Below are 26,606 nucleotides of genomic sequence, written 5' to 3'. Positions count from 1 at the left end.
ACCTAGGGATGCTTCCAGTGAAATATGGTTGATATCCATCCCTTAGTTCCAGAGAAAAAGTCGCTTAAAGCAATATAGCCAAATTGCCCCCTTTTGGCCCCGCCCCTCAGCCCTCTGGGGGGTCAGCCCCAACATTTGTACAATTTTAAATCCCCACCACCTAGGGATGCTTCCAGTGAAATATGGTTGATATCCATCCCTTAGTTCCAGAGAAAAAGTCGCTTAAAGCAATATAGCCAAATTGCCCCCTTTTGGCCCTGCCCTCAGCCCCCTGGGGTTCAGCCCCACTATTTGTACAATTTTGAATCACCACCAGATAGGGATGCTTCCAGTGAAATATGGTTGATATCCATCCTTTAGTTCCAGAGAAGAAGTCGCTTAAAGCAATATAGCCAAATTGCCCCCTTTTGGCCCCGCCCCTCAGCCCCCTGGGGGGGGGGGGGGTCACCCCAACCATTTGTAAAATTTTTAATCCCCACCACCGAGGGATGCTTCCAGTCAAATTTAGTCAAATTCCAATCAGCGGTTTAATGAAATAAGACAAAGTACACACGAAACGGGTCCGGAACACACAAAAATACAGGACAAAATCTACAAAACACAAGAAAGTACACATAACACAGGAAAGTACACATAACACAGGAAAGTACACATAACACAGGACAAAGTACACAAAACACAGGAAAGTACACATAACACAGGAAAGTACACATGACACAGGACAAAGTAAAGATAACACAGGAAAGTACACATAACACAGGAAAGTACACATAACACAGTAAAGTACACATAACACAGGAGAGTACACATGACACAGGAAAATTCACAGAACACAGGACAAAGTACACATAACACATGACAAAGTACACATAACACAGAAAAGTACACATAACACAGGAAAGTACACATAACACAGGACAAAGTACACATAACACAGGAAAGTACACATAACATAGGAAAGTACACATAACACAGGAAAGTACACATAACACAGGACAAAGTACACATAACACAGGACAACGTACTTATAACACAGGAACGTACACATAACACAGGAAAAAGTACACATGACACAGGAAAGTACATATAACACAGGAAAGTACACATAACACAGGAAAGTACACATATCACAGGACAAAGTACAAATAACACATGAGAGTACACATAACACAGGACAAATTACACATAACTTAGGAAAGTACACATGACACAGGAAAATACACATAACACAGGACAAAGTACACATAACACAGGAGATTACACATAACACACGACAAAGTACACAAAACAAAGGAAAATACACATAACACATGACAAAGTACACATAACACAGGACAAAGTACACATAACACAGGAAAGTACACATGACACAGGACAAAGTACACATAACATCGGAAAGTACACATAACACAGGAAAATACACATAACACAGGACAAAGTACACATAACACAGGAAAGTACACTTGACACAGCACAAAGTACACATAACATAGGAAAGTACACATAACACAGGAAAATACGCATAACACAGGAAAGTACACATAACACAGGAAAATACACATAACACAGGAGAATACACATAACACAGGAAAGTACACATAACACAGATGTGTACACATAACATATGACAAAGTACACATAACACAGGAAAGTACACATAACATAGGAAAGTACACATAACACAGGAAAATACGCATAACACAGGAAAGTACACATAACACAGGAAAGTACACATAACATAGGAAAGTACACATAACACAGGAAAATACACATAACACAGGAGAATACACATAACACAGGACAAAGTACACAAAACACGGGAAAGTACACATAACACAGGACAAAGTACACAAAACAAAGGAAAGTACATATAACTTAGGAAAGTCGCATAACACATGACAAAGTGCACATAACACAGGACAAAGTACACATAACACAGGAAAGTACACATAACACAGGACAAAGTACACATAACATAGGAAAGTACACATAACACAGGAAAATACACATAACACAGGAAAGTACACATAACACAGGAAAGTACATATAACACAGTAAAGAACACATAACACAGGAACGTACACATATCACAGGACAAAATACAAATAATACATGAGAGTACACATAACACAGGACAAATTACACATAACACAGGAAAGTACACATAACACAGGAAAGTACACATAACACAGGAAAGTACACATAACACAGGAAAATACACATAACACAGGAGAATACACATAACACAGGAAAATACACATAACACGGGAAAGTACACATAACACAGGACAAAGTACACATAACACAGGAAAGTACACATAACACAGGAAAATACACATAACACAGGAAAGTACACATAACACAGGAAAGTACATATAACACAGGAAAGAACACATAACACAGGAAAGTACACATAACACAGGAAAGTACACATAACACAGGAAAGTACACATAACACAGGAAAGTACACATAACACAGGAAAGTACACATAACACAGGAAAGTACACATAACACAGGAAAGTACACATAACACAGGAAAGTACACATAACACAGGAAAATACACATAACACAGGAAAGTACACATAACACAGGAAAGTACATATAACACAGGAGAGAGTACACATAACACAGGACAAAGTACACATAACACAGGAAAGTACACATAACACAGGACAAAGTACACATAACACAGGAAAGTACACATAACACAGGAAAGTACACATAACACAGGAAAGTACACATAACACAGGAAAATACACATAACACAGGAAAGTACACATAACACAGGAAAGTACATATAACACAGTAGAGTACACATAACACAGGAACGTACACATATCACAGGACAAAGTACAAATAACACATGAGAGTACACATAACACAGGACAAATTACACATAACACAGGAAAGTACACATAACACAGGAAAGTACACATGACACAGGAAAATACACATAACACAGGACAAAGTACACATAACATAGGAAAGTACACATAACTTAGGAAAGTACAAATAACACATGGGAGTACACATAACACAGGACCAAGTACACATAACACAGGAAATCACACCTAACACAGGACAAAGTACGCATAGCACAGGAGATTACACATAACACACGAAAGTACACATGACACAGGAAAATACGCATAACACAGGACAAAGTACGCATAGCACAGGAGATTACACATAACACAGGACAAAGTCACATAACACAGGAAAGCACACATAACTTAGGAAAGTACAAATAACATATGACAAAGTACACATAACATAAGAAAGTACACATAACACGTGAAAGTACACATCACACAGGAAAATACACATAACACAGGAGATTACACATAACCCAGGACAAAGTACACAACACATAACACAGGACAAATTACACATAACACAGGACCAAGTACACATAACATAGGAAAGAACACATAACACTGGAAAGTACACATAACATATGACAAAGTGCACATAACACAGATGTGTACACATAACATATGACAAAGCACACATAACACAGGAAAGAACACATAACACAAGAAAGTACACATAACACGTGAAAGTACACATCACACAGGAAAATACACATAACACAGGAGATTACACATAACACAGGAAAATACACATAACACAGGATAGTACACATAACACAGGACCAAGTACACATAACATAGGAAAGTACACATAACACAGGAAAGTACACATAACACAGAAAAGTACACATAACAAAGGAAAGAACACATAACACAGGAAAGTACACATAACACAGGAAAGTACACATATCACAGGACAAAGTACAAATAACACATGAGAGTACACATAACACAGGACAAATTACACATAACACAGGAAAGTACACATGACACAGGACGAAGTACACATGACACAGGAAAATACGCATAACACAGGACAAATTACACATAACACAGGAAAGTACACATAACATAGGAAAGTACACATAACACAGGAAAATACACATAACACAGGAGAATACACATAACACAGGAAAGTACACATAACACGTGAAAGTACACATAACACAGGACAAAGTACACGTAACACAGGAAAGTACACATAACACAGAAAAGTACACATAACACAGGAAAGTACACAACACAGGAAAGTACATATAACACAGTAGAGTACACATAACACAGGAACGTACACATATCACAGGACAAAGTACAAATAACACATGAGAGTACACATAACACAGGACAAATTACACATAACACAGGAAAGTACACATAACATAGGAAAGAACACATAACACAGGAAAGTACACATAACACAGAAAAGTACACATAACACAGGAAGGTACACATAACACAGGAAAGTACACATAACAGAGGAAAATACACATAACACAGGAGAATACACATAACACAGGAAAGTACACATGACACAGGACGAAGTACACATGACACAGGAAAATACGCATAACACAGGACAAATTACACATAACACAGGAAAGTACACATAACATATGACAAAGTACACATAACACTGACAAAGTACACATAACACAGAAAAGTACACATAACACAGGAAAGAACACATAACACAGGAAAGTACACATAACACAGATGTGTACACATAACATATGACAAAGTGCACATAACACAGATGTGTACACATAACATATGACAAAGTGCACATAACACAGATGTGTACACATAACATATGACAAAGCACACATAACACAGGAAAGTACACATAACACAGGAACATACACATAACACAGGAGAATACACATAACACAGGAAAGTACACATGACACAGGACGAAGTACACATGACACAGGAAAATACGCATAACACAGGACAAATTACACATAACACAGGAAAGTACACATGACACAGGACGAAGTACACATGACACAGGAAAATACGCATAACACAGGACAAATTACACATAACACAGGAAAGTACACATAACACGTGAAAGTACACATAACACAGGACAAAGTACACAAAACACAGGAAAGTACACATAACACAGGAAAATACACATAACACAGGAGAATACACATAACACAGGAGAATACACATAACACGGGAAAGTACACATGACACAGGACAAACACCACATAAAACAGGCCAATGTTCTTATAAACGGTACAAAGAACACTTAGCGCAGCACTACGTACACATAACACAGTAAAGTACACATAAAACAGGACAAAGTTCACATAAACAAAATAAAGTACACATATATCGGGAAATTATAAACATAAACGAGACAAAGTCCAGATAATGAAGGAAAAAGAAAACATAACACAGGAAAGTTTCCACATACATATAAATGTGTGTAAAAACACACTGACAAAATACACACTATGAAGTACACATAAAACGGACGTTGTGACAAAGTCCACGTAAACAGGACACATAAACGGGACAAAGTTTACATAAACAGGACACATAAACGGGACAAAGTTTACATAAACAGGACAAAATACATATAACGAAGATCACATTAACAAGACAAAGCACACATTAACAGGAAAAGGGGCGCATAACAGAGTAAACATTGTCAGGTCAAAGTACATAAAAACATGAAAAAGCATAGTACCTATAATACAAGTTCTGCTGCTGCTGCTGCTGGCGAAGGCGACTTTTATAAATACGTGCATACATTGTGTCATGGTACAACTTTTAGACACGTTATACCTGTATCTCTAGCAGTCATCTTGAAAGAACTTTATAACACAAGGCTGTTCTCAAATATTAAAAACGAAATTAGAATACTCTGGTATTTAAGTATAGATGGATAAAAGCATTTTTAAACTTTTTAAACTTGTCATTTTTGTGTCATGTTTTCATTGCAGGTATAGACATTGACAATGAATTACGACGCCGTGAAAAGCCGTCACACTCCTGTAATAAGCTAGGTTAGTAGATACTCATGTAGATAACCACAGCACATGAATTTACCATTATTGTGTATGTGTTGTTAAGCATAATACTTCTTTTATGACAATGATTGCGATATGTCTTTTCATTTCATCAATTATTTCTTAATCATATTCGATTGACTGTCAAGGCAAGCCTATCAAAAAGCCCTTGTTGAGTAATGCATCCGTCGAACCAGTAAGTCTACGACATACTAGTAACTGTTTGTGTATATTAAGCATTCCAGTAACCCTAGGACAGAACTCTGTGTGTATATTAAGCATTCCAGTAACCCTAGGACAGAGCTGTTTGTGTATATTAAGCATTCCAGTAACCCTAGGACAGAGCTGTTTGTGTATATTAAGCATTCCAGTAACCCTAAGACAGAACTCTGTGTGTATATTAAGCATTCCAGTAACCCTAGGACAGAATTGTTGGTGTATATTAAGCATTCCAGTAACCCTAGGACAGAATTGTTGGTGTATATTAAGCATTCCAGTAACCCTAGGACAGATCTGTTTGTGTATATTAAGCATTCCAGTAACCCTAGGACAGAGCTGTTTGTGTATATTAAGCATTCCAGTAACCCTAAGACAGAACTCTGTGTGTATATTAAGCATTCCAGTAACCCTAGGACAGATCTGTTTGTGTATATTAAGCATTCCAGTAACCCTAGGACAGAATTGTTGGTGTATATTAAGCATTCCAGTAACCCTAGGACAGAATTGTTGGTGTATATTAAGCATTCCAGTAACCCTAGGACAGATCTGTTTGTGTATATTAAGCATTCCAGTAACCCTAAGACAGAACTCTGTGTGTATATTAAGCATTCCAGTAACCCTAGGACAGAACGGTGTGTGTATATTAAGCATTCCAGTAACCCTAGGACAGATCTGTTTGTGTATATTAAGCATTCCAGTAACCCTAAGACAGAACTCTGTGTGTATATTAAGCATTCCAGTAACCCTAGGACAGAACGGTGTGTGTATATTAAGCATTCCAGTAACCCTAGGACAGAGCTGTTTGTGTATATTAAGCATTCCAGTAACCCTAGGACAGAGCTGTTTGTGTATATTAAGCATTCCAGTAACCCTAAGACAGAACTCTGTGTGTATATTAAGCATTCCAGTAACCCTAGGACAGATCTGTTTGTGTATATTAAGCATTCCAGTAACCCTAGGACAGAACTGTTTGTGTATATTAAGCACCCCAGTAACCCTAGGGCAGAACTGTTTGTGTATATCAAGCACTCCAGTAACCCTAGGACAGAACTGTTTGTGTATATTAAGCACTCCAGTAACCCTAGGACAGAACTGTTTGTGTATATTAAGCATTCCAGTAACCCTAGGACAGAGCTGTTTGTGTCCATTGCTGACATTATATCGACCCTTGCCTTCTAAATCGTTGTCCTATTAAAACATTCTTTTCGCTTGGCCGACACTTATGATAAAACAACTCTTCAGTGCTTACCCTGGACTCGATATGTGGATATGAGTTATAGGTACTATATATGTATCGTTCGTAGCACGGATAATGCAAAGAAAAAATTGGCGGACGCACTGTATATAGCATGTTTCCAACAAAAGTCACGTTTTATTATTTACTGTTTATCAAATATAATTTTCATTCTAGCGAAGGACGGTATCGTCATTGATGACCAGCTGGTGCTAACGAAAGAGGACAGTACGTATTAAGTAAACAAACGGCTACTGTTTGGGCGCTCAAAGTTGTCCTTATGTTCTTCAAAACATCTTTCAAAGTTTGTAAAAGAATGTATTAAACTTAATAGGAATTCTGCAACCAAGATGAACAGTTTTGTAGACTAAATTTGATGCATGTTGATATGACGTCCTGTAATTATATGGGGTATATATTAAAACAAGTTTCGGTTGTCATGCTTATAACAGCATTTGTTTTATCAAAATATTTTCAAGATACAGCAATGTAGCTTTCAATGTCGGTGTTATTTTCCATTTAAATCTATGGTACTGTACAAATGTTTTAAAATGTTTTCAATGTGTGTCATTAATTCACTCAATAGTTAAATACGGATGCCCCCAATATTACGACGTTTTCGTTTGTTGGAACTCGGAAAGCGTATCTGATGCGCGTTTCGTCGAAAAGATGGCTACGAAGCTAGAGGATAATCATTTTAAATTATGTATACCAACAAGGGACGACCTGCCTGGACAAGCACAGTACCACTCGTACGCAACTCTTATCAAAATACGGTAAGTGCTTTCAGACTCCAATCATGATGCCTGTTTCTGTTGATTATGTCGAATCGTGTCAATCCGGACACTTCGAGGATAACCAGATAAACCTCACTTGTACAGAACGTGATGTCGATGTATTTCATGTGATGTCAAATGTCACTACGTTGTCACTGAACTGTGACTGTGAACATATTAAACAAATCTGTCGTAGGCAATACACGCCAAGACAAAATGTCCGGACACCACATTCAGTATATGTTCTTTGTTTTGGGCTGAAAGACAGATTGTTGTATCAGATTGTGAAGATGAAGAACTGTATCAGGATTTGGGTATTGTCAAATGCTGCCGTCTACTGTATGTACTGAGATATTTGTATTTGCACTCAATTGTGATCCAGTCATTCAACGAGAAAGGCGCATTTTCGAAGCAAGATGATAATTCTTACTTTTAGTGAATTGTGTTGGAAATCTAATTAAAAACTGGTTTACAATAAATATTTATGAATTTCATAGATAAATCAGAAAAGAGTACGTCAGCATATTACACGGCAAAATGGTGATAACAAATAACCATATTTGTGTCTAACTACGCCAAACTTTATCACGGTATTGCAGCATACCTCGGAGGTTATACATAGGATTAACTCTTGAAAGAACGTTAATTATATTTTCATGAGTTATGAATATGACAAGTTGCAATCAATTAGAGAAAATATTGGACAAAATATACGCCCTTTCCATGCTAATATCAATCTCCCTCCATTTGTTTTCTTTACGCCGAAACTCCTATGTCTCGATGATTGTGTTTATCTATTTGCAAATATCGAATACCTATTTAAAAGTAAAATGAAAGGTTGTTGTTGTTACGGACAATAGCAAGATCTGTTTGAGTTAATCGTAAATACAGCTGTCAGCCATTTCCGTGATATGACTTTGACCACTAAGGCAAAAGTCGCTACATGTCCTTGTGCGATTACTAGTATCCAAAACGGTTTTGAACAAAATGTCCTTTGCAGCAACTGATTCATTATAAAACATACGAATGAAATACTTCTGAAAAACACAAATTAAATCAAATAATCAATAAAAACAGAAGATGTCTCTATGTGTCCCACAGGTTGAATTTGTGTGAATGTGATTAACCAGCCTATGTCTGATGTGTATTGATGCAGTTCCTCCGATTTACTTGATTTCATAATTAACAACGCATGTGATTCTCATCTCCAACTAAGAGATAAAAAATAGTGAATATGAAAGCTATGTTTTGACTATGCGGACCTATATTGGTAAAAAATAGTGGTTTTAATGGTTCTCGCAAGTAAGCATCATTAAAAATATAAATATTATTGGGATTTTGTATTTGTCGTGCCGAAATTATGATATTGATTTACTTTTTTACAGATGCCGCCTCATGATAATTGTGCTGTCGGAGGAGTACCATAAGAGTGTCGAGTGCGACTTCATGACAAAGTTTGCGCATGCTCTATCACCAGGTAGGACCAACAGATGTTCTTCAATCCTCAGTCACGTGTCACTCGTTACGAGTCACAAACTATGTATTGTAATGCATTATTACTAAAATAATCACAAATACGAAGCCGGTAAAGAAAAATTTAGAAAATCGATGTCGAAAGACAAAAACAGTTAACACTTACTGTTTCATACTGGCATTCATCAGTGCTATTGAAGTTTAAAAGACTAAAATTCAATATGTCAGTAGTGTTGTTTTAAGGCCCTTAATGACGTTACAAAATATCATTTATAAAAGACAATATCTTTAAGCTAGTAAGTTATGTTTAACATGCCAGAATAAAAACCGGCTACAAATTTACGATCAACCTTGGGGACTAATAGTGCAAAAAGACAAAGAACACGAAAATTTACTGTACCATGTTGCTTTTCGTCAAGTGCACTGTTCGTCGCAAAATAATTCATGTTGCTATCTCGGGAAATGTCAACTCGTGCAGGTTCCCGCTGCATGATCGTTAGAGGCGACTAGTATGCCCAAGCCCCTTGCATGATTGTGGATGACTATACGAGCTCAAAGTTGGAGCTTCAACTTCTTCCCTAATTATATTTTTGTTTAGAAGGGTATACATTTTAAAGTAGTGGAACGGGACATAGTAACTTTTCGAAAAATATCGCTTATAGAAAAATAAAATTGTCTGATTAGCATAATTCACGCAACGATTTCTTTGATTGCTTTCACCACAAAGTATTCAATTGTAATTGACTTTGATGATTACTTTATAGATTCTGTTGTTTACACTTGGTCTGACAGGCGAGGAGTTCACGTTTTGTATCATGCAGTGTAAGATTATAGGGTAACCGACGTTTAATATTAACTTTTATCTAAAGTCATACTTTTTTCAATTCTCTTCATTTGAAATGATACTCTAAATATTCAAACTTTCACAATACTTAGCTGATTTCCTTAGGCGTCATTGGAAGTAATTTCAACAAATGTGTGCGCCACTACCGATATCACTACTGGGTGACAAATCTAAATGTTACCCGTCTGTACAATGTATTTAGTGACGATAATGATGACGATATTTTTTCACAGCAACGAAGCAGAAGAAGTTAGTCCCAGTTATTGTAAGTAAAATGGACGTCCCGAACCTACTTCGTCACGTGACGCTTTGTGATTTCACTAAAGAGGACATGGTAGATTGGAACTGGAAACGTCTACTGAAGGCTGTCAAGGACGTCAGCCCAGATTGGGAAGAGGGCGAAGGCACGAAGGCGACGCATGGTCAAAGTGCGGCCAAAGATGACAAGAAGGAGAGAAAAACTAATTTTTTCTCAAAACTTTTCGCGCGAAAAACCCACAAGCAGCAAAAGTGATGGTCAGTGAGGGGGAAGAAGACATGTAAAATATGACAGTTGATATACAAATGAGGAATGTGTGATCTGGTTAAAAATATGAATAGTTTGACGTACTTGTTTTTCGAGTTATAAATCTATATAGTGAACAACGGACTTAAATGGCTTATGCTAGATGGATAGGGCGCTTTATCAATATTTTATGATATATATGGTGTGTGAAATATAACTAACAAAGATTGGACAAAAACGATACCTGAACGTTACGTTACGGACACCAAAGCAAATAGATGCCTGTCATTTGAATGATTGATTGGAAGCTGTATAATGCAGGGTTTCTGATGATTTGTGAGCAGGTAAAATAGATCAAAATGTACAACATCGTCATTAAACGATGATATCTTCAGTTCAAGTGAGTGGACACGACTTGAACGACACCATAAAACCCTTAAAAGAGGAGGCGTGACCAGGTGTTCCGGAAGGGTCAGCCTTTCCTGCCCCAAATGTGGAATCCGTCATGATATATCCGGTGAATACTGTAGAAACATTTTAGTTCACCGGCGAATTAAGACGTTCTGTGTGGTAAAATTTGTAAGCTAGACACTGAAATCTCGTTGATAAAGCAAAACATGTCATAAAATGTACAGCCTCGTGCCAAATCAAAGAAACAAGTATTCTTCTCTTCCGTATTTTATACATTTTATTTTATTTCATTTTCCATCGATTTTTCCGGTAGTCAATTGTAGCGCAAAATTTTTGTAAGTAAAACAAAAATCCAGAAATTATCTTTCAATATAACGCAATTTAATCTCGCTGGTAACAAACCTTTTCTTTGGCCAAAATAAATATGTTATCAGCCCTTAACGTAAAAAAAAATGACGTCGCCGTTTGTAACGTCGCTTTTGATTGGCTGATACAGTGGTGTTATAATTTCTAAGAGAAAAAAAGTCAATCAATAAGAGTTGATTTCCACAGGGATTGTGTATAGTAGATTATTCGCGGTTTATTTAGAGTACATTCCGTTTTTTTGTGTTTAATTGACCTTTGAATCACTGAAAAGTGTGAAAGTGCACGAAATATATAGAAAAAATGCTTGTATCCTTTAATTTTGCATACGACTGTAGACCGACGCACTCTTTATAGATTAAATTGGTCAACACGGCTGATGTTTTAAACAAATTGCTGACATGTAATCTCCGTTTGTAGAATTGGCTAGACTGTTACTAATGAGGAAAGGAGAGTGAATAAATGTGACTTCAATGTCGTCACGTTTGACAGCGAGTGTTTTACCATGGCCGCTTTCGTTTATCGCGATCCAGACGGTTGAACCGGCTGGACCAGAGTTGTTCGCTTATGAAATAAGGTCGGACCTAATAATCTGATGCTAGTAATCTGCACAAACTTTGCAAGTTCGCCAGGATTAATATACGAAAATGTTACATTGAATAAACGAACAGGCCTATTGTTGTCATACTGTACGTAATTCTCCCTTTTTCTATATGTAAATTCAGCCTCATTAGGGAATAGATCTATACAGATAATGAGAGATATATGTCGGCTGATCTATTTCTGTTTACACTACTCGTACTAAAATCAGGTTAATGAACGTCTTAATAAAAATGCAGATAACGCAGAACTTATACTTGAAAACTAAGCAGGGTTGCGTAGACATACTCCATCATTGATAATATATTTCATGAACTGTTTATATAACCATTTCTATACATACCTTGTCTTGAGAATAGGACTGTGGAACAAATTGATAAAAAAAATCACTAAGATGGAATATGTTTCAAAGTTAGCGCTAATATGTACAATGGAATAAAGGCTAACGTTATTAAAAGTGGCACATTCTCGAATGTTTTTTCTTGTAGTTCTGATGGAAGACAGGGGTGAAATCTATCCCCATTTCTTTAAGGATCTAAAAGACTTTCTGAAATAACATGAATGTAAAAGCCTTTTGAATTAGGCGGGAAAACTAAAGAATGAGTTACAAGTATATATCAAATTGTGCATGTGTATAATGTTACATGCAGATGATAACATTTACTTTCAGATTCTGTGGAAGATTTACAAAAACAAGTTCTTATTCATAACTATGGCACCTTAAAATTACTATCAATTACACTAAATGCATGAGTTTTGGTATAAAAGGCAGAATCTCTGAAAAACGAACGTGTTACCTATAATGGCAGTAATATATAAATTATGAATAACTTCAAAATGGTTTTGGTTCATTTCACTCGAAATAGTTTTACATATCTAATAATCAACTAATTCCTACTATGTTTGGACTATGTAATGTTACAATACCAATTCAACAGAGTATATGGAACAATATGCCTAGAGAACAGAGAAGCTGTAAAGTTTTTGAACTATGAAATTCGAGATGAATATCACTATTTGTACGACTGTTTGTAAAATTCTCTAAACTGTGTTTGCAAGAATAAAAAAAAATGTCATTGTCAATTTTCATTTGATTTCCTTGAAGTGTTTAGCCACTCCCAAATACAGTTGCTGTATATGTATATCAGACATAATGGCCCATTATGTAAATTACTTCTTAAGTTATCGTCCTTTGTGTATCTTGAGTCTGCTTGGGTTTATCACCATCATTTGTATTAGTGCATGTGGACCAATGTGCAGTATTTAATAATCCATTGAATTACCCAATTACAGCTCTGTGTCGCGGTTGTTCAAGAACGATAATTTTAACTTCTATAAAATTTACTATAAGGGATTACCATCATTTAACTATCGCTGTGTTTCGACAGTGACTGGTGTACGTATTATCAACATATGCCGAGTACTCGTATTTGATTGCCAGTTGCTCAAATAGACGCCAAGAAAAAATGACCGAAGATCAAGATCATGCTGCTTCAGTTTCTGCAATACATTTTTCACAAAGTGGACTGTTATCAAACTTTCTTGCACTAAACCAGAGAATGCCATGTTTTAAAATAAACAACTCTTGAAAATATGAAAAGATATACAGAATATCTGGTTATCTGGTTTAAAAGAAAAAGCTGGCATTGGACTATGAACTTATGCTTTTCTGGTAGGCGAGTCCTCGATAATACATGGGTTACGCTCACTTTCGCTCTCTGATCCCCTGGAAATTGAGGGCACGCGAATGCTCTCAGGTAAAAACAAACCGGACCAATCGTTAATGCTGATGCCTGTCCTTTGAAGATATTAAAAGCGAGGCTCGACTTCAAAGCTAGTTTTTACTGTTGCGCGACCGACGAATTCTTCTGAGGTACATCAAAGGCACAAAGTCAACTGTATAGTGTAGCCTGAACGTTGAAAAAAGTTGGGACTGTTTAAAAGATGGCGGCTGCCAAAACAAGTAGAATGTAAGTTCTCTGAACATCTTCGTTTGTTCTACTTGAACCCTTTTTAGCGATCAACGGATGCACTGAAGAAAAAGATAATAGATCAGAGTGTTATAAAATGCTAATATTCCACTCCAGAAAAGCATCTATATTAAAGTAGTATTTACAGGGTGACGGCAATCGAGACGTTCAGTCGAAGAGTTGGAGTTGATTCAAAAAATAATTCTGAGTATTTATGGACCCATGATGTTAAGAAACCTTTAAAGATAAACAATTATCTAAACTGGCTGCAAAATGTCCTATAAACAAGTAGAAACATGCATTTTAAAGAGGTAATCTGTATTTATATATGTGGTTTGGACACTCCGTAACTTACGACTGTGTACGGTTGTGACATTGGATGCAAAGTTGTAAAATTGTACGGTGGGGACTGTAGATTGAAATGTACAAAGAAGCACATTTTACGAATGAAGCTGCACTACTGTTACGAACGTAGCTTTGGGGATGAAACACCGCAGAATATCATTGACCATTTAGTGCTCAATCATGGCAAAACATACTGAAAATTCGAAGCACAAATTAGTCTCTGATGAAAGTGGTTCATATGTTCTTAATATCAGTAATCGTTTAAGGACATGTCAGCAAATTCTGCTTACAATTCCTCATCCTGATTGTGACTCAAAATGGTTAAAGTAAATAAAAAACGAAGATATTCTGAGAACTCACCTTCTACTTGTTTTGGCAGCCGCCATCTCTAAACAGTCCAAACTTCGATTTTGATGACCCATTCCAATGGTGCGGAGAGCGAAAGTGAGCGTAACTACTGAGATATCGAGGATGAGGAAACAGCTAATTACGAGTGGACAATTTGGACCAGCACTCTTTATATTTAGTATATTTGCATGTGTTAGTTTTGAACCCCGGCAAAACAAGAGGCCAAGGGGGCCTGTCTTGCTCACCTGCTTCTTTTGTTACTAGAAACTGACATAAAAGTAACTTAAGACCAAATTTGGTAACTAGAACACAAGACATTTTAACATCTCTTAAACGGTTCTTAAGGTATTGTTGTTTGAAATTTGAATTTTAACACACGTTGACCTTTGACTCCGGCTAGCACTTAAATTTGACCTTTGATGTCATTACTGTAATGTAGAAAAAGATTCGCATTGCTGGTGTACACCACATATCTAAATATCATGACTCTAGTCCTTATGGTCATTCAAATACTGTTGTTTGAATGTTTAAAAATATGTGACCCCTGTCACCTTGAAAGTAGGTCTAGGTCATTTTAATGAGGAAACTTCATAGCACTCCATCCCACCTACATACTAGTCAAATGTCGTGACCCTAGGTCCTCAAGTTCTTCAGAGGAATTCGTTCAAAAGAAACAGTTGACAGACTGACGACAGACGCCACAGTAAGGCATAAGCTTCCATGACAAGCTTAAAACATGCATCATCATCATTGAAATCATCATCAACAATTTTTAATAATTTTCATCAAAACCATCATCAACCTCATCATCCTGAGTGTATCCTCTGTATCAGCATCATCATAACCAACGTCTTATACCTTTGAACATGTACATTTCCATCCATGAGAACTTGTTGATTGAAATGGGTGCAGCAGTTTTGGAGACTAAGTAAACAAGAGGCCCAGAGGGCCTGTATCGCTCACCTGTTTCTTTTGTTACATGCAACTGACATATAGGTAACTTAAGACCATTTGGTAACTAGAACACAAGACATTTTAACATCTCTTAAACGGTTCTGAAGATATTGTTGTTTGAAACTTAAAATTTAAATTTCAAAGCTTTTAACCAAAGTTGACATTTGAATCCCGATTTGCACTTCAAGTTGACCTTTGACCTCATAACTGTAACTGAGAAAAATATTAGAACTGCTGGTCTACATAACATACCCATGTATCATGACTCTAGTTTAAATGGTTCTTAGGATATTGTTGTTTGAAATTTTTAACATATTTGACCCCTGTGACCTTCAAAGCAGGTCTAGGTATTTTTAATGAGGAAACTTTATAGAACCACATCCCAGGTACTTACTGGCCGAATATCATGACCCTGGGCCTTATGGAACTTGAGAAGAAGACTGTTAAGCTTTAAACCAAAGTTGACATTTGACCACAAACTAGCACTTAAAGTTGACCTTTGACCTCATAACTGTAACTGAAAAAAATATTTGCACTGCTGGTTTACATAAAATACCCAAGTATCATAACTCTAGTTCAAATGGTTCTTAGGATATTGTTTTTTGAAATTTTTAACATATTTAACCGCTGTGACCTTGAAAGTAGGTCAAGGTCATTCTAATGAGGAAACTTTATAGCACTCTATCCCAGGTACCTACTGACCAAATATCATGACCCTAGGTCCAACAGTTCTTCAGAAGAAGTCGTTCAAAAGAAAAAGTTGATGGACAGACGACGGACTACGGACTACGCAGTACGGCATAAGCTCATATGGCCCTTCCGGCCAGGTGAGCTAAAAATGTGAATTGTTTATGGAAGCATGACGGACATATATAGTATAGGACAATGTTATTTTCATTCGCAAACTCCATCGGGTCAATTATAGGATGCTACTGGCCAAATATCACGACTCTAGGCCTTTGAGATCTTCAGAAAAAGTTGTTTGAAAGTTTAGACTTATTTGACTCCTGTGACCATGAAAGTAGGTCAAGCTCATTTTCATTCTCAAACTTGGATGTGCGCCTTCATAGTATGTTACTGGCCATATATCATGACTCTAGGCCTTTCAGATGGATCTTCAGAAGAAGTCCTTTGAATGTTTTGACCTTCATGATCTTGAAAGTAGGCCAACATCATTTTCATTTGCAAACTTTGTCGGGCTTCATCATAGGATGCTACTGGCCAAATATCATGACTTCAGGTCTTTCGGATTTTCAAAAGAAGTCGTTCTAAGGTTTAGACATACTTGACCCCTGTGACCTTGAAATTGAGGGTCAGTACTGGTGTGGTGTGGATTACTACAAGTAGGGGGGTTCTCTTGATACATCACAACTATTAATCAAAACACTTTAAATACCAGGAAATACAAATATTAATAATAAGAGGCACAATGACCTGCATCGCTCACCTGGTATTTATCTCACACTTGTAACCTTAAAAGAGGACTAAAAAAAGCACCTGCAGAATATCAGTATCTATGACTCTAGGTCATTCAAAAGAACCTGTAAAAAGATTAAAACACATTTGACACATGTGACCTTAAAAGTGTAACAAGGTCCCGAAGTCGAACAAACTTTATAGCCTTCCATCTGGGCATGCAACTTGCCAAACATCACCACCCTCAACGTGTTGTTTATTGACATTAGATCATTTATAGGTTGATACACATTTTACCATATGTTACCTTAAAAGGGGGTCAAGGTCATTCACATGAACAAACTTGATAGCTATTTATCTTAGTATGCTTCTGACAAAATATCACCAATATAGGTGAAGGTCATTTGTTAGAAAATCCTCATAGTTTCTTATCTGAGCATGTATCTGGCCAAATATCATCATCCTAGGCCTTTTGGTTATTCAGAAGATTTTTTTTTATGTTTTTCAAGACAACTGACCCCTGTGACCTTGAATACAAATGAAGGTCATTCATTTGAGCACACCTGATAGCCCTTCATCCCAGCATATTACTAGCCAAATATAAATATCCTCAGCCTTCTGGTTATTCATAAGAAGTTGTTTAAAATGTTTTAACACTGTTGACCTGTGACCTTGAATATAAGTCAAGGTCATTTATTTGAACAAACTTGGTAGCTGTCCATCCTAGCATGTCATCTGCCAAATATCATCATCCATGGCTTTCTGGAAATTCTGAAGAAATTGTTTAAAATTGAATATGGGCGAAGGACATTCATTGAACAAAGTTGATAGCCCTTCATCAATGCATGTCACTGGCCAAATATTATATTTGGTTATTCAGGTAGCAGTATACAGTAGAGGGTTGTGGCCATGGGTGATATTTTTGTTAAATGGCTATTATAATGATATGTAAAAAAAATATAAAAATAAAACTGTACTAAAATTGGTATAAGCATGATGAAGTGGGCTATGTGAGATTCACATTTGTAAAAAAAAAAGAAGATTTTTTTGGTTCGAGAATAAAATTTTGGCCATAATCCGAAAAGGTGCCTACACATGAAAAGCTAGCTTTTTTGGTAATTTTTGATGTGGTAACCATGGTTTTCACACAAGTGACATACATAGAAAAAAGAGGTTTATACACTTCTCAGTACTTTATATGTATTGTAAATGTAATGCAGTTTACAAATATATATACATGTATACATGTGTTGTGTAGGGTAAATCCGCTGTGTTTACATTTCCTCGACATGTGCCTTGTTTATCAGAGTCGGGCCATTTCTACTGTACTATGCTACCTCAGAAGAAGTTGTTTAAGTAAAAAGTAGATGCCGGACAGATAACGGATAGATGAAGGAAGCTGCGCCATTGAAAGACCATGCAAGCTTAAAACACTTCAAGTATTGCAAAGATAACCAAAACACAAATAAATGACTTTTTTATATTTACAAACAAATTCTCATGAAACACAGTCTTCTGCAAAATATTATAATCTACATCACTGAATGTCTTTTTGTTTAAGTCTGACTGTTCCAGGTATATACGGCTGTACCAGGCTTACAAAATCTGTGACAGCATGTAAGCTTGGACTGTACAGAATTATTCAACAGTCGCAGGGATACGGTTTCTGTTCCTTAGGCATTTCAGCAAGATCAGCCATGGGTGGAAGTCTCTCATACTTCCTCCTCAAATCTGGTGGTGGTGGACGGGTAGAGGAGTGAAATCGGCGCTGAACAAAGTAGCCTGATTCTGGACGCTCCAAGTTCATGGTCCTGAATAGACAGTCATCAAGTGGCTGTTGTGAATCTCTACAACTGTAAAAAGAACTAGTATTGTCAATACAAGAACCAGATATAAACCATGTAATAAGTGTCAGAAGGGAACATTATCAGTATTAATGCAAATAAAACAATACTTTGTAAGGTGCATGTGCCTCACATGAGTTTGGACCTGAGTATTTGGATTGGTACACAGTTATTACAAATACCAAGGAACATTAAAAATTATTTATAAAGTTAGATCCTAAAATGTATATATATACCAAATTTTGATTGTTATTTTTAAAATCAATACTTTATGGAAATATGTCTAAAAACAACAAACACAAAGCAACAGAAATACTTATTATACAATCTATCTAAATGTCAGTAGGTTGCACAAAGCTTGATGCTCATTCAAAAAAGTCTGGTATCACTTTTTGCTGTATCATGGGTCGCAAGAAGCTTTAATGCATCACATATATGTTTGGACATTTCATTTTGAGCCTAGATAAGAGGCCCAGAGGGTCTTTATCACGCACCTATATATTTGAGTAATCCTGGGGAAATGTTCTCAATAAAAGTAATTTTGCAAGTATTTCCATATTTTGAGTCTCATTGGCTTAAAAATGTTCCAGACTAAATGAAACTTTATATTACTTTCTCTATCCCAGCATGCTACTTTTCAAATAGCATCACAGCCAACGAAGCTGTTTAAAGGTTTTTTGTTTTACATATTTGACCCCTTTGACCTTGAAAGCAGGTCAAGGTCATTAATCTAGGCCTCTTGGTTCTTCTTCGCCTTTGCTATGTTATTTGAGGAAACTTTATAGCACTTCATGCCAGGTACCTACTGGCCAAGTACCATTGCTCTAGGGTTGTAGGTTATTCAAGAAGTTGTTTAAATGATTTAACACATTTACCCTTTATGATCTTGAAAGAAAGAAGGTAAAAAAATAACATTTGAGGAAAGACCACATTATTTCATGCCAGGTTTCTCCTTGCCTAGCATCATTTCTGATCCTGGGCCTCCTGGTCATGGTTATTCAGAAGAAAACATTTAAATGTGTGGTGGTTTTTTTTTTATATATTTGACCCCTGTGACCTTGAAGGTAGGTCAATGCCACTTATTTCAGGAGACTTTATAGCACTTTATCCCAGGTACCAACTTGCTCTAGACAACTTTGTTATTGAGAAGAAGTTGTTTAAGGTTTTTAACACATTTGACCCTTGTGATCTTGAAAGTAGGTAAAGGACATTTATTTGAAAAAAATGTATAGCACTTTGTGCCAGGTACCTACTGGCCAAATATAATTACTCTGGGCCTCCTAGTTGTTTAAAAGGTTTTTCCATATTTGACCCCTGTGACCTTGAAGGTAAATCAAGGTCATTTATTTGAAGAAATTTTATAGCACTTTGTCCCAGGTACCTACTTGCCAAATATCATGGCCTTAGGTCCTCCAGTTCATAAGAAGAAGTTGTTCAAAGAAAAAGTGGACGAATGGACAACAAACAACACACCATGCCACAAGCTCAAGTGGCTATTCATGCCAGGTGAGCTAATTTTGTTAATATCGGTACTTGGCAGAGTGACACTGATCATTGAATCTACCATTTCTCCCTAACCATCCACTACCTCTTTACCATCAGTAAAAATCTAGTACATCCTTCACAATGTCAACATGTAACATCACGTTCAATATTGACGAAATTTGCCATGGTGACCTCAACCTAAGCAGACTCTGTCTCACCTGCATTCAGTAGACCATACACGTACAAAGCATATAAAAGCATGTCGAATAAACATCCAAATTGACTATTCGGTTATTGAATTTGGTAACAACTTTGCGGTCTTACGACAATATCATCAATATCAAATGTGATGTTACAGCTCTAGTTTTAAGTCACAGGGTAGATACAGAGCTTGACAACATACATTGTATGAGTCATAAGGTAAACAACTTGAGTTCAATTTTATTCTAAAGCCTTAACAATCGTGATGTAGCCATGATCTGTAGGGCTGCATCAATCAACCGATTCCTTAAAAAAACATATGAGCTACAAAAGATAATGAACATTTTCTACAACTTTGAGATCATGGTATGATCAGGTACCCATCTCTTACTTCCTACTAGTATGCTAAACAACTGCAATAACACATTGGCCAATATTGTTATTTCGGTTCATGTCCCCTAATATTACACCTACATGTATATAAGTCAGTAACTGACATAATATTCAACATCCTTGATCCCTGTTAATGGGACATTAATGTTGGACAAGGAAATACATTTTTAGTCTTGGCCTTTATCTCGACATTCAATGTTTTCATCAATTATTTTTCCTATTTCCAAAAAAAGGGTCTTGTAGACACTCTGACATCCGATTAGTTAACATAAAAAGACTCGCACTCCTCTATAATGATTTTTAAATTTTGATCATTAACTTTACATGAACAGACAATTTACAAATCCATGTTCATATTTAGATCAAAGGTACCAAAGTAAGCGTGTTACTAATGACAACTGGAGGTACAATTGAACTTACTTCCTGAAGTGCATACTCTTTCCACCATGTAGATCTAGACAAGAGTGATAGTTATTGAATTCTTCTCTACAATTCAATCGTACTTTTTTCAAGAATTCATATCCACATCGAGTTACTTCCTTGCCCTCATTCAAACAGCGTATTGGGTCCTTCAACTCTTCATTACATAACATAAATTCCTGAAAAAAAAATCACAATAAAATCAATGTTGAAAATAGTATTCAATGTCATTTAAACCTAAAAACTGAGATAAAGAGCCTATATATAAATGTATGCAAGTGTACAGTTTATTAAATAGCAATTACGAATTATGAAAGTACCAGGTATATTTACTTACAAGGACAAACATTAAAACCTAGGGGAGGGCTTAGTACCGATTTTTTTTCTGGCCATAGCCCTGAACACTTTTTACATTTTATTACCAGATTTATAATTTTAAGTTCTGCTATTTTAATACAAAAAGAAATGTACTTAATGTGACAGGTGAGCATGATTTTTTTGTGTGATATTTTTAACTATTAATAATATAATAATATTTGAGGTTCTTATATACTCCTTTATCACAACCTAGTTTGAAGGTTGTCCCAAAGCGGTTCACAAATTATTATATGTGGTTATAGGGCCTTTGCAACCAGCCAATATCTTTCTCAGTTCCTTAGGGAGCATTCAGTTGGTGGCTGGTGCTGCCATTCTGGCACTCACAGCTAGCATTCTACAATTCTAGCACTGCCCAACCACTTACTCATTTACAGCTGAGTAGACTGGAACAAGCGAGTTAAGTATCTTGCTCGAAGATACAACACAGTGCTGTGCTGTGACTGGAACCAGCATCCCTTCAGTCATGAGCCCGGCATCCTACCACTAGACTACCATACCTACACTTTAAGCAATAGAGGTGATAACATTTGTCATTTTGACAACTGATTTGATATATTTTAGTGCAGAATTGTACCTCATTGTATTTTTTATTGGTAGTTTTTAAAGTAGGACACCCTTTTGGTTTATAATTTTTTAAAGAACTTCATGTGTTTCAATTTATTCCTGATTTTAGTACTAAAATTGTTCCTCATGTCATGGAACTGGACTGGGTCAATCTCAGCGACCAGGTAGCTCAATTGGTAGAGACTAGAGTGTCCATTTAGAATTTGGAGGGTTCCAGGTCTGGCCTTGTATTTTTCCATCTCCTGTTACAGTGCACGTGGTGGTGCCGGTTACCAACCCTTGATTCAAGCATTTAGTGTACGCTTGGCAGGGGGATACCTGAACCTGGGTTGTAAATAGTGATATCTAATTCGGGGGCAAAGACTTAGAAAAAGAGGGAGCTAGGAATGTAGGGAACTGGACTGAGTCAATCATCAGTGACCAGGTATAAGCTCAATAAGTAGAGTGTCTGTTTTATTGGTTTAGAGTTTTGAGGGTTCCGGGTTCGAACCCAGGTATGGAATTGCATTTTTCGATTTTTTCCATCTCCTGCTACACTCAGTTACCCTAATGCAGGATTATTAACCATGTGCACCGTTGACGCAGTGATTAATCTTCAATTCATTTTTACAGGTTCTTTTCAACTGTATTGCTAAAAACAATGAGTCCCACAATGTTAAATTTAAGTATTTCCAGAAATTTTGTGAGCCCAAAAAAATTCTATGAGTATAAGACTTGGGACTCGCATGTAGATTTATCACTACGTTGACATTGTGCCCAACCTGTTACTTATTGGTAAAAACTCAATCTTAAAATAAAAAGCTAAAAACTAACAGTACATTTACGAACAATAATGCTCATGTGACTTAGCTTTCTTTACTCCGCATTACCCGGATTACTCTGTGTACCGTACCGGTAAAAACTCTCATGAAATTCCACCCAGACAAATGCACCATACACACTATATCACCAAAACGCACACAAATTAAACACCAATACACACTCTATGACCACACACTAGAGTATGTAACTTCAAACAAATACCTAGGCATCCCACTTCAAGACAACTTAAAATGGGACAAACACATCACATCAAATGCAAATAAATCACCAGGTTTTCTGAAACGGTAACGGGTTGTTTCGCCCCAAATCCCGTTCGCCCTAAGGGTTGTTTCGCCCAAAACCTGTTCGCCCCAGGTTGTTTCGCCCTAAAAATAATTTTTTTCTTAAAGTCATAAATATCATGTTAAAAGTTAAAAAATACTTCTCTTGAATCCAGATATAATATACGTATAATTAGGTGCTGGAAGAACCGAAGCCGACAACGGACATACTAATATCCGGAATATACTGCACTTTACAACCAGTAATGTTGTTCTTTATAAAATGCACCTGTACCTTTTTTTAACATTATGGATATATAACGAAACTAAATGAATTTCTCTAAGTACATAGATACGTATAATATATAGATAAGATATGGACATATAAAGAAACTAAATTAATTAATAAGCATATTAATTTTTATTGGTCGGTACTATCAAAACTTCGCAAAATGATCTCCTCCAATTAGCAAAAAACAACACGGACGTGCGCCGAAATCAAGTAAAGAAAAACATCGTCACACGGCGACAATTATGTGTACACTAGACTAAATGTGTTAACACAGGAAAATAACATTTTTGTATACCCCATTTTTGTTTCATTTCACTATTCTTATTTATCTCTAAAATTAAATTCAATATATGTTATAATGTGTGTCGGCGTGAAGAAAATAACGTAATCCGTTTATTGCTTTACAATGTACTTAAAAACAACACAAACACATATTTTTTTAATAAAACTGATTGTAATGATATGAAAGATTAAGAAGACTTGATTTGTGACTTAAAACAAATAAAAATGAAAAGAAAATACCAAACAATGTTTCGCCCTAAAAAAATTGTTTTAGGGCGAAACAACCCGGAACCTTCTGAAACGCAACCTAAAAATAAATTCACCACACATAAAAGAACATGCATACAAGGCCATTGTAAGACCAAAACTTCAGTTTGGGACCCACATTATACAAATAAGTTGAAATAACATAAATCAAGAGCAGCATGATATGTCCTAAACAAATACCATAACACAAGCTCTGTCACAGATATGAATGATACACAACTTGCAATGGCCAACACTACACACACACAGAACAAGAACACGCATTATTCTTCTCTACAAAATAATACACCAACAAGTAGAACACCAACAATCTCATCCCGGCAGACACCAGAACATGTCAAGGACACGACCTTAGTTACAGACATATCTACACATCCAAAGACACATACAGACACTCACTCTTTCCATACACCATAATACAGTGGAACCTCCTACCCAAAACAATAATCCAATCAGGAACACTAGCAGAATTCAGGACATGCACCACATACATGTATATCATAATCGAATATATACTAAACCTACAACATACCTTACACTCACTACTTTTAACCTGCTTTTATCCTATAGCAAATAACAAAATTTAAAAAAAAACCACTGTACATAATAATTAACGCACAACAGCACAAGACCCACTTCCGTAATCGTCGGTATTGACGGAGGAAGTAAAAAAGATGAAGATGAAGAACCGGTGGGATCTTGCCTTACCTGCCCGTAAATTAGACAGCCATATTTGCTGATCAAGCGTTATCTACCTGTTTTTTTTAGTAACGACTATCAACCTTACTTGTTGTTTACAACTATTATTTCAAAACCTTGCATTTTTTTCGCGGATGTGTCGTTTTTAAAGACAGAATTTATTATTTTATATGCTTTTTTATGTCCACGAATATCTATACAGTACATGTATTGCTATCAAGTTTTGACTGAAGCATTACCTTGCATTGTTCGTCACAATATTTGCCCATATACAAACTAGCTGTACGCAGAGTAGATGACGAGATCGGTAACTCTGGTACTTTAAGCTCCTCAAAGCTAGGTACATAATCCTCGTTGGTGTAAGAGCCCGACATTTTGCAACCCGTCAAGGACACCTTATTCAGTCAGACGCTTGCAAATAAACCACCGAGGACCGATTTATGTAAGCGTCAATCTGATCTTGATAATAGCGTAATAAAGGAGCCAAAGTTACGAGTAGTCCGCAAACAGTATATTAATTAATTAATGAACTCAAGGAGAACGGGTGCCTAGCCCTTACCGTCATTATTATTGGTATTTTTTTGTTATTGTATTTTGCTATAGAAAAAAGGTAAAAAGTGGAATACGATGTGTTTTAAAAGGGTTTCATGTTTTGAATTCTTCATGTGTTTTGATTTGATAGGTTTGCTCTATAACGTCACGCTACCACAATTGGTACACTACCCAAATTGGTACACGGTCAGAAAATTGTTCGAATAGTACTTTAAAATTACATTTGAGCATTTTCCATTAACAGTATAACAAAATAGACATTTAACAGCATTTCTGCCGAATAGTTTTGTTTTCAGGAACATTTTAAGAGTACACGATGACTTCAAAGTAAACATATCGGAAAACCAGTAAAAACGACGTACGTCGACGAAACTTTGGAGGATTTTCAAGGGGTTAAATATAAGCATGTTTAAATGTTGATTTCTGGTCCTTATATTCGGATAATATAAAAGTGAATATATACAATTATAGTTCAGTGTGGTATCTATAAAAGCAATATATTTTGTTGTAATCGGCACATCAACTTGTAGAAATATAAACAATTTCCATAGCCTGTGATATGGTGTACCAATTTGGGTATTATTTACGGCCGAAAAACGGACGAAATCTCACTCCGAGTTTAGCGATCTATTTTCAAAAATAAATTACTTAGATATAAATCTTTTCCTGAAAATGAACCACCATAGGTAGTCTTTGTCAAGAATCAAGAAACATTCCAGATACAAGATCTGAATTTTTAAAGATCACTAAAAAACTGTCAAAATTGTACCAATTGTGGTAGCGTCACGTTA

General features: G+C 36.2%; 2 protein-coding genes across 2 annotated transcripts in view; one reads left to right on the top strand and one right to left on the bottom strand.

The window, feature by feature from the left end:
- Positions 1-13,406, top strand: part of LOC110451086 (myeloid differentiation primary response protein MyD88-like) — a 23,871-nt gene extending 10,465 nt beyond the window's left edge. The window contains exons 3-7 of the mRNA XM_021498943.1: positions 5,833-5,895; positions 7,529-7,579; positions 7,938-8,127; positions 9,513-9,604; positions 10,678-13,406. Of these exons, the coding sequence (XP_021354618.1) occupies positions 5,833-5,895; positions 7,529-7,579; positions 7,938-8,127; positions 9,513-9,604; positions 10,678-10,958 (677 nt within the window). The 3' untranslated portion in view covers positions 10,959-13,406. The remainder of the gene's footprint in view (positions 1-5,832; positions 5,896-7,528; positions 7,580-7,937; positions 8,128-9,512; positions 9,605-10,677) is intronic.
- Positions 13,407-18,822: 5,416 nt separating this feature from the next.
- On the bottom strand, positions 18,823-25,686 carry LOC110451085 (NADH dehydrogenase [ubiquinone] 1 alpha subcomplex subunit 8-like). Its single transcript, XM_021498942.1, has 3 exons — positions 25,503-25,686; positions 21,700-21,878; positions 18,823-19,209 (listed from the first exon to the last, which is right to left on the bottom strand). Exons 1-3 carry the CDS (start codon positions 25,635-25,637, stop codon positions 18,999-19,001), a joined length of 525 nt encoding a protein of 174 aa, XP_021354617.1. The 5' UTR covers positions 25,638-25,686; the 3' UTR covers positions 18,823-18,998.
- Positions 25,687-26,606: the final 920 nt, after the last annotated feature.

The sequence above is a fragment of the Mizuhopecten yessoensis genome, unplaced genomic scaffold (genome assembly GCF_002113885.1).
Source record: "Mizuhopecten yessoensis strain PY_sf001 unplaced genomic scaffold, ASM211388v2 scaffold5789, whole genome shotgun sequence".
NCBI classification, from domain to species: domain Eukaryota; kingdom Metazoa; phylum Mollusca; class Bivalvia; order Pectinida; family Pectinidae; genus Mizuhopecten; species Mizuhopecten yessoensis.
Note: the sequence above shows the minus strand (reverse complement) of the source record. Positions and strands in the feature narration are given on the sequence as shown.

Excerpts from the sequence above, each read along its gene's own strand:
- LOC110451085 (XM_021498942.1), bottom strand. The coding sequence starts at position 25,637 with ATGTCGGGCTCTTACACCAACGAGGATTATGTACCTAGCTTTGAGGAG. Across the intron at positions 21,879-25,502 it reads ATTGTGACGAACAATGCAAG|GAATTTATGTTATGTAATGA; the intron begins GTAATGCTTCAG and ends TTTTTTTTTCAG. Across the intron at positions 19,210-21,699 it reads AAGAGTATGCACTTCAGGAA|TTGTAGAGATTCACAACAGC; the intron begins GTAAGTTCAATT and ends TTCTTTTTACAG.